Genomic DNA, 9,375 nt, shown 5'->3' on the forward strand with positions numbered 1-9,375 from the left:
TTGATCCTTTTATGAGTGGGAACAGCTTCTCCCTATCTACTCTGTCCAGCCCCATCATGATTTTGAACATCTCTATCAAATCTCCTCTCAGCCTTCTTCTCTCCAAGGAGAACAGTCCCAAGCTCTCGAATCTATCTTCGTAACTGAAGTTTCTCATCCCTGGAACCGTTCTTGTAAACCTCTTCTGCACTCTCTCCAATGTGTTCATCCTTCCTATATCACGCCCAGAACTGTACACAATACTCCAGCTAAGGTCGAATGAGTGTCTTATATAAATTCAGCGTAACCTCCCTGCTCTTGTACTCAACGCCCCTATTAATAAAGCCTAGGATACTATATGCTTTATTAACTGCTCTCTCCACCTGTTCTGCCACCTTCAATGATCTATGCACATATACACCCAGGTCTTTTTGCTACTGCACCCCCTTCAAAATTTAACCCCTTATTTTATATTGTCTGTCCATGTTCTTCCTACCAAAATGCATCACCTCACACTTCTCCACATTGAACTTCATCTGTGTTTTTCCATTCCTGCTGCTGCTGCATTAGATCAAATGGGACAGTGCGCAGACTTACTGGAGCAAAAGAGGAATGAGGGGAGGTTTGACTGAAGTATACAAGATCCTGAACGACCTTGACAAGGTGGATGTCGAAAGGATGTTTCCTCTTGTGGGTGAGTCCAGAACTAGGGGGCACTGTTTTGAAATTAGGGGTCACCCTTTTAGGACAGAGATGAGGGGAATCTTTTTCTCTCAGAGGGTTGTGCAACTTTGGAACTCTCTGCCTCAGAAGGTGGTGGAGGCGGGGTCATTGAATATTTTTAAAGTAGAGGTAGATAGATTCTTGTTAGGCGAGGGAATCAAAGTTTATCGGGGTTAGATTGGGATGTGGAAATCGAAACACAAGATGATCAACCATAATCTCATTGAATGGCGGAGCAGGCTCGAGGGAATGAATGGTCTACTCCTGTTCCTGTTTCTTATGTTCTTAAAAACATCACCTGACCAAATTGAAAAAACTGAAAAGTTTCCTCAGGCCTCCGAATAAACACGAAGGGTGTGGAATAACATTGCTTTTAATTATGGGCAATGTTGATGCTGGGGAGCGGAATGATTGCAGAGAAAGGGCGAGGGGAAGGGAAGAGGATATTGTTTCCTGTGGTTTGTAGCCCGCAGCATTCACACTGAGGAAGGAAAAACATCTGAGAGAAGTTAACAAGTTTAAAATGAGAACCACAAAACGAAAACCAGCAGCCTAAGCCCATTATTGAGTGCACTGAGGGATGGTCCATTTACAGGAGTGCCAGCATTCGCAATAAGGGACACAGATTAATAGCGCAAACAGATGTAAATGGGTACGATATGATTGCGATTACGGCCACATGGCTGCAGGGTGACCAAGGCTGGGAACTGAATATCCAAGGGTACTCGATATTTAGGATGATCAGGCAAAAAGGAAAAGGAAGTGGTGTGGTGTCGTTAGGTAAGAATGAAATCGGTGCGATACTGAGAGAGGATATTGGCTCAGAAAATCTCAATATAGAATCAGTCTGGATGGTAAAAAGGGGCAGAAAACATTAGTGGGACATGTCTATAGGCCTCCAAACAGTGGTGATACGGTAGGGGATGGCATAAAACAGGAAATTAGAGACGCATGTAACAAGGGTGTTACAGTGATCATGGGTGACATTAATATACATATAGACCGGACAAACCAAATTAGCAATAATACTGTGGCGGATGAATTCCTGGAGTGTGTACAAGATGGTTGTTTAAACGAGGAACCGACTAGGGAACAGGCTATCTTAAATTTGGTGTTGTGCAATGGGAATGGTTTAATTAATAATCTTGTTGTGCGGGGTCCTTTAGGGAACAGTGACCATAACATGACAGAATTCTTCATTAGGCTGAAAAGTGAAGTAGTCCAACCTGAAACTAGGGTCCTAAATCTTAACAAAGGAAACTATGAAAGTATGAGGCGTGAGTTGGCCAAGATAGATTGGGGAATTTCATTAAAAGGCATTATAGTGGATAGACAATGGCTAATATTTAAGGAATGAATGTATGCATTGCAACAGTTACATATTCCTCTCTGGCGCAAAAACACGACAGGAAAAGTGGCCTAACCATGGCTAACAAAAGAAACTAAGGATATTATTAGATCCAAAGAGGAGTCATATAAAGTTGCTCGAAAAAGTAGCAAGCCTGAGCATTGAGACAATTTAGAATTCAGCAAAGGAGGACCAAGATAAAAGCAAAATACTGTAGATGCTGGAAATCTGGAACAAAACAGAAAATGCTGGAAAAACTCAGCAGGTCTAGCAGCATCTGTGGAGAGTGAAACAGAGTTAATGTTTCGAGTCCATATGACCCTTCTTCAGAGAAGCAGAAATGTGATGAAGTTTATACTGTTTAAATGGGGTGGGGCAGATGGAGGACCAAGAGATTGATTAAGAGGGAAAAATAGAGTTTGAGAGTAAACTGGCAAAGAACATAAAAGCAGACTGTAAAAGCTTCTGTAAATATGTAAAAAGAGAAAAATTACTGAAGACAAATGTCTGAAACAGGGGAATTTATAACAGAAAACAAGGAAATGGCAGAGCAATTAAACAACTACTTTAGTTCTGTCTTCACAGAGGGAGACACAAATAACTTCCCAGAAATACTAGTGAACCACAGGTTGAGTGAGAAGAGAAATGAAGGAAACTAGTATTATTAAAACAATAGTGTTGGAGAAATTAATGGAACTGAAAGCTGGTAAAACCCCAGGGTCCGATAATCTACATCCCAAAGTACTAAAGGAGATGCCAATGGAAATAGTGGATGTGTTGGTTGTCATCTTACAAAATTCTGTAGATTTTGGAACAGTCCCAGCAGGTTGGAGAGTGGCAAATGTAACCCCACTACTTAAAAAAAGAGGGAGGGAGAAAACAGCGAATTACAGACCGGTTAGCCTAACCTCAGTAGTGGGGAAAATGCTAGAGTCTATTTTCGAGGATGTGATAACAGGACACAGACAATAACAACGGGATTAGACATAGTCAGCATGGGTTTATGAAAGGGAAATCATGTTTGACAAACCTACTGGAATTTTTTAAGGATGTAACTAGCAGGATAGATAACAGAGAACCAGTGGGTATGGTGTATTTGGATTTTCAGAAAGCTTTTGATTAAGTCCTACGTAAGAGGTTAATGTGTAAAGTTAAAGCACTTGGGATTGGGGGTAATATATTGGCGTGGATTGGGAATTGGTTAGCAGACAGGAAACAGGGAGTAGGAATAAACGGGTCTTTTTTGGGGTGGCAGGTGCTGACTAGTGGGGTACCGCAGGGATCAGTGCTTGGGCCCCAGCTATTGACAATGATTTGGATGAGGGCACCAAATGTAATATTTCCAAGTTCACTGACGACATGAAACTTGGTGGGAATGTGAGCGATGAGGAGGGTGTTAAGTTTCAAGCGATTTAGACAGTTTGAGTGAATACATGGCAGATGCAGTATAATGTGGATAAGTGTGAAGTTATCCACTTTGGTAGGATAAACAGAATGGCAAAGAATTATTTAAATGGCAATAGATTGGGAAATGTTGATGTACAAAGGGACCTGAGGTGTCCTTGTACACCAGTCACTGAAAGCAAGCATGCAGGTGCTGCAAGCAGTTAAGAAGGCAAATGGTATATTAGCCTTCATTGCAAGAGGACTTGAGTACAGGAGCAAGGATGTCTTACTGCAGCTGTACAGGGCCTTGGTGAGTCCACACCTGGAGTAGTGTGTGCAGTTTTGGTCTCCTTACCTAAGAAAGGATATATTTGCTATACGTGCCATCGAGGGAGTACAGCGAAGATTCACTAGACTGATTCCTGGGATGACAGGATTGTCGTAAGAGAGACTGGGCCGACTAGGCCTGTATTCACTAGAGTTTAGAAGAATGAAAGGAGATCTCATTGAAACATATAAAATTCTGACAGGGCTGGACAGACTGGATGTAGAGATATTTCCTCTGGCTGGGGTCTAGAACAAGGAGTCACAATCTCAGGATACTTGCTTGACCATTTAGAACTGAGATGATGAGAAACTTCTTCACTTAGAGGGTGGTAAACCTGTGGAATTCATTACCACAGAGGGCTGTGGAGTCACCGAATATATTTAAGGAGGAAAGAGATGGATTTCTGGACTATATAGGGGTCTGAGGAGAGCAGGAGTACGGTGTTGAGTTAGAGGATCAGCCGTGATCATATTGAATGGCAGAGCAGGCTTGATGGGCCAAATGACCTACTCCCGCTCCTATTTTCTATGTTTCTATGCCCAGTGAACGGGGGAATGTCCAGTGAACGGGGGAGTGTCCAGTGAACAAGGGTGTGTCCAGTAAGCAGGGGAGTGTCCATTTACATGAATGTCCAGTGAACGGGGGAGTGTCCATCTACAGGAAGGTCCAGTGAACGGGGGAGTGTCCAGTGAACGGGGGAGTGTCCATCTACAGGAAGGTCCAGTGAACGGGGGAGTGTCCAGTGAACGGGGGAGTGTCCATCTACAGGATTGTCCAGTGAACGGGGGAAGTGTCCATCTACAGGAGTGTCCAGTAAATGGGGGAGTGTCCAGTAAATGGGGGAGTGTCCAGTGAAGGGGGGAGTGTCCAGTGAAGGGGGGAGTGTCCAGTAAATGGGGGAGCGTCCAGTAAATGGGGGAGTGTCCAGTGAACGGGGGAAGTGTCCAGTGAACGGGGGAGCGTCCAGTGAACGGGAGAAGTGTCCAGTGAACGGGGGAAGTGTCCAGAGAACGGGGGAGCGTCCAGTGAACGGGGGAAGTGTCCAGTGAACAGGGGAAGTGTCCAGTGAACAGGGGAGTGTCCAGTGAACAGGGGAGTGTCCAGTGAACGGGGGAAGTGTCCATCTACAGGAATGTCCAGTGAAGGGGGGGAGCGTCCATCTACAGGAATGTCCAGTGAAGGGGGGAGTGTCCAGTGAACGGGGGAGTGTCCATCTACAGGAATGTCCAGTGAAGGGGGGAGTGTCCAGTGAACGGGGGAGTGTCCATCTACAGGAATGTCCAGTGAACAGGGGAGTGTCCATCTACAGGAGTGTCCAGTGAACGGGGGAGTGTCCATCTACAGGAATGTCCAGTGAACGGGGGAGTGTCCATCTACAGGAGTGTCCAGTGAACGGGGGAGTGTCCATCTACAGGAATGTCCAGTGAACGGGGGAGTGTCCATCTACAGGAGTGTCCAGTGAACGGGGGAGTGTCCATCTACAGGAGTGTCCAGTGAACGGGGGAGTGTCCATCTACAGGAATGTCCAGTGAACAGGGGAGTGTCCATCTACAGGAATGTCCAGTGAACGGGGGAGTGTCCATCTACAGGAATGTCCAGTGAAGGGGGGGAGCGTCCATCTACAGGAATGTCCAGTGAAGGGGGGAGTGTCCAGTGAACGGGGGAGTGTCCATCTACAGGAATGTCCAGTGAAGGGGGGAGTGTCCAGTGAACGGGGGAGTGTCCATCTACAGGAATGTCCAGTGAACGGGGGAGTGTCCATCTACAGGAGTGTCCAGTGAACGGGGGAGTGTCCATCTACAGGAATGTCCAGTGAACGGGGGAGTGTCCATCTACAGGAGTGTCCAGTGAACGGGGGAGTGTCCAGTGAAGGGGGGAGTGTCCAGTGAAGGGGGGAGTGTCCAACTACAGGAATGTCCAGTGAACAGGGGAAGTGTCCATCTACAGGAATGTCCAGTGAACGGGGGAGTGTCCATCTACAGGAATGTCCAGTGAACGGGGGAGTGTCCAGTGAACGGGGGAGTGTCCATCTACAGGAATGTCCAGTGAACGGGGGAGTGTCCAGTGAACGGGGGAGTGTCCATCTACGGGAATGTCCAGTGAACGGGGGAGTGTCCATCTACAGGAGTGTCCAGTGAACGGGGGAGTGTCCAGTGAAGGGGAGAGTGTCCAACTACAGGAATGTCCAGTGAACGGGGGAAGTGTCCATCTACAGGAATGTCCAGTGAACGGGGGAGTGTCCATCTACAGGAATGTCCAGTGAACGGGGGAGTGTCCAGTGAACGGGGGAGTGTCCATCTACAGGAATGTCCAGTGAAGGGGGGAGTGACCAGTGAACGGGGGAGTGTCCAGTGAACGGGGGAGTGTCCAGTGAACGGAGGAGTGTCCATCTACAGGAATGTCCAGTGAATGGGGGAGTGACCAGTGAACGGGGGAGTGTCCAGTGAACGGGGGAGTGTCCATCTGCAGGAATGTCCAGTGAACGGGGGAGTGTCCAGTGAATGGGGGAGTGTCCATCTGCAGGAATGTCCAGTGAACGGGGGAGTGTCCATCTACAGGGATGTCCAGTGAAGGGGGGAGTGACCAGTGAACGGGGGAGTGTCCAGTGAACGGAGGAGAGTCCAGTGAAGGGGGGAGTGTCCATCTACAGGAATGTCCAGTGAAGGGGGGAGTGACCAGTGAACGGGGGAGTGTCCAGTGAACGGAGGAGAGTCCAGTGAAGGGGGGAGTGTCCATCTACAGGAATGTCCAGTGAATGGGGGAGTGACCAGTGAACGGGGGAGTGTCCAGTGAACGGGGGAGTGTCCATCTGCAGGAATGTCCAGTGAACGGGGGAGTGTCCAGTGAACGGGGGAGTGTCCATCTACAGGAGTGTCCAGTGAAGGGGGGAGTGACCAGTAAATGGGGGAGTGTCCATCTAAAGGAATGTCCAGTAAATGGGGGAGTGTCTAGTGAAGGGGGGAGTGTCCAGTGAAGGGGGGAGTGTCCATCCACAGGAATGTCCAGTAAATGGGGGAGTGTCCAGTGAAGGGGGGAGCGTCAAGTGAAGGGGGGAGTGTCCATCCACAGGAATGTCCAGTGAAGGGGGGAGTGTCCAGTAAATGGGGGAGTGTCCAGTGAAGGGGGGGTGTCCATCTACAGGAACGTCCAGTGAACGGGGGAATGTCCAGTGAAGGGGGGGGAATGTGTCTCATGCCCGAGGGGGAAAGAGTGTCGTCCAAGGGGGGCGTCCAAGCTCTTATTGTTCCCGGGTGTGGGTACGTTCTGTATTTTGTGGTGGATTACGTTTATTCCGGTTACCCGCGTCTCCTGCTCCTTACCAGTTCTTGTTGTTGCTGTAGCTACGGACCAGGCGTCTACCTCGGCCGCCATTCCGTCGCCTCGGATCTCCCTCCCTCCCCCCTCGCGCACGCTCCTCCCTCAGCCTCACCTCGCGCTCAGCAACGCCTGTGTTTGTCCACGCGACTGACGGGATTGGACCATGCGATTGGACAATGGGGCGGTAGGTGTGGGGCGATAACGGCCAATCAGGTGGCGGGGTGAAGTATCAACCAATCGGATTAGAGGAGGTGGGGAAAAACCTGACCAGTTGGAAACGGCGAGAGGGAAACAACCATAGAAGCAGGCTCTCAGCCAATCAGAAGAGGCGAAAGGGAAATGCTCGGCAAGTCGGTGGCGGAGGGAAGGGGGAAGGGGGAAGGGTGGGGGGGAGGAGGAGGAGGAGTCCGTGCCGGAGGCGGTGAGTCGATGGTGAGGGCGTCAGTGCTGGCAGGGGAGGAGTCTGTTGTTGGAGGGGGCGGGGTCGGTGCTGGAGGGGGCGGAGTCGGTGCGGGAGGAGGCGGAGTCGGTGCTGGAGGGGGCGGAGTTGGAGGACCCCGCTGCAGCACCTCAAGGCTGCAGAGGGAAAGGTTGGCGGGTATTGGGCGGGATCAGGCGAGGATTCAAATCTGAGAGAAAGTGAAGCAGTTCCTCCTGGATTTTTCTAACTGACCAACCCACACGGCCCCAATTATGCCTGTCTCTTCGGTGCTGCTTCATGCTCTCGTCGGGACCTGGAAAACTTTATTAATTTTGCTTCCAATTTCCACCCCTCATCATTTTCACATGGTCCATCACTGACACTTCCCTTCCCTTCCTTGACCTCTCTGTCTCAATTTCTGATGATAGACTGTCCACCAATATCCATTACAATCCTACCGACTCCCACAGCTACCTCGACTACAGCTCCTCACACCCCGCTTCCTGTAAGGACTCTATCCCATTCTCTCAGTTCCTTCGCCTCCATCGCATCTGTTCTGATGACGCTACCTTCAAAAACAGCTCCTCTGACATGTCCTCCTCCTTCCTTAACCAAGGTTTTCCACCCACGGTCGTTGACAGGGTCCTCAACCGTGTCCGGCCCATCTCCCGCGCATCCATCCTCACACCTTCTCCTCCTTCCCAGAAACATGATAGGGTCCCCCTTGTCCTCACTTATCACCCCACCAGCCTCCGCATTCAAAGGATCATCCTCCGCCATTTCCGCCAACTCCAGCATGATGCCACCACCAAACACATCTTCCCTTCACCCCCCCCCCGGTGGCATTCCACAGGGATCGTTCCCTCCGGGACACCCTGGTCCACTCCTCCATCACCCCCTACTCCTCAACCCCCACCTATGGCACCTCCCCATGCCCACACAGAAGATGCAACACCTGCCCCTTCATTTCCCCTCTCCTCACCGTCCAAGGACCCAAACACTCCTTTCAAGTGAAGCAGCATTTCACTTGCATTTCCCCTAACTTAGTCTACTGCATTCGTTGCTCCCAATGCAGTTTCCTCTACCTTGGAGAGACCAAGCGCAAACTGGGCGACCGCTTTGCAGAACACCTGCGGTCTGTCCGCAAGAAAGACCTAGACCTCCCTGTCGCTTGCCATTTTAACACTCCAGCCTGCTCTCTTGCCCACATGTCTGTCCTTGGCCTGCTGCAATGCACCTCATCTTCCGACTAGGCACTTGACAGCCTTCTGGGCTGAATATTGAATTCAACAACTTTAGATCTTAAACCCCCTCCCCCATCCCCACCCCCTTCCCGTTTCTTCCCCCTCCCTTTTGTTTTTTCCAATAATTTATATAGACTTTTCTTTTCCCACCGATTTCCATTATTTTTAAATCTATAACTGTAATACCCTGTCGTCAGTCTTTCCACCCCACCCCCACTAGAGCTGTACTTTGAGTGTCCTGCCATCCATTCTTAATTAGCACATTTTCTTAGATAATAACACCACCTTTAACACCCCTTTGTACCTTTTGTCTGTGACATCTTTTAATTATCTGCTCCTATCACTGCTTGCTTGTCCCTACAACCACCCCCCACCCAACTTCTCTCCCCCCCCCCCCCCAAACCTTGAACCAGCTTATATTTCACCCCTCCCCTAACTTTACTCAGTTCTGCCGAAGGGTCATGAGGACTCGAAACGTCAACTCTTTTCTTCTCCGCCGATGCTGCCAGACCTGCTGAGTTTTTCCAGGTAATTCTGTTTTTGTCCACAATAACAAGTTTCCTTCCTCCAGAGTGGAATTCCTCAGATGGGGGATCGCTGCTCTTTCCCTTGGCAATTTGGATAGTGC

At 49.4% G+C, this 9,375-nt stretch overlaps 1 protein-coding gene across 1 annotated transcript in view; it reads right to left on the minus strand.

Annotated features, from left to right (window-relative positions):
• Nucleotides 1-7,180, minus strand: part of pdcd4a (programmed cell death 4a) — a 40,752-nt gene extending 33,572 nt beyond the window's left edge. Inside the window, exon 1 of the mRNA XM_078536702.1 lies at nucleotides 7,085-7,180. Coding sequence (XP_078392828.1) covers nucleotides 7,085-7,136 — 52 coding nt within the window. The 5' untranslated portion in view covers nucleotides 7,137-7,180. The remainder of the gene's footprint in view (nucleotides 1-7,084) is intronic.
• Between the last annotated feature and the right edge of the window lie 2,195 nt (nucleotides 7,181-9,375).

Source organism: Cetorhinus maximus, unplaced genomic scaffold, assembly GCF_964194155.1.
Source record: "Cetorhinus maximus unplaced genomic scaffold, sCetMax3.hap1.1 HAP1_SCAFFOLD_1433, whole genome shotgun sequence".
Classification (NCBI taxonomy): Eukaryota; Metazoa; Chordata; class Chondrichthyes; order Lamniformes; family Cetorhinidae; genus Cetorhinus; species Cetorhinus maximus.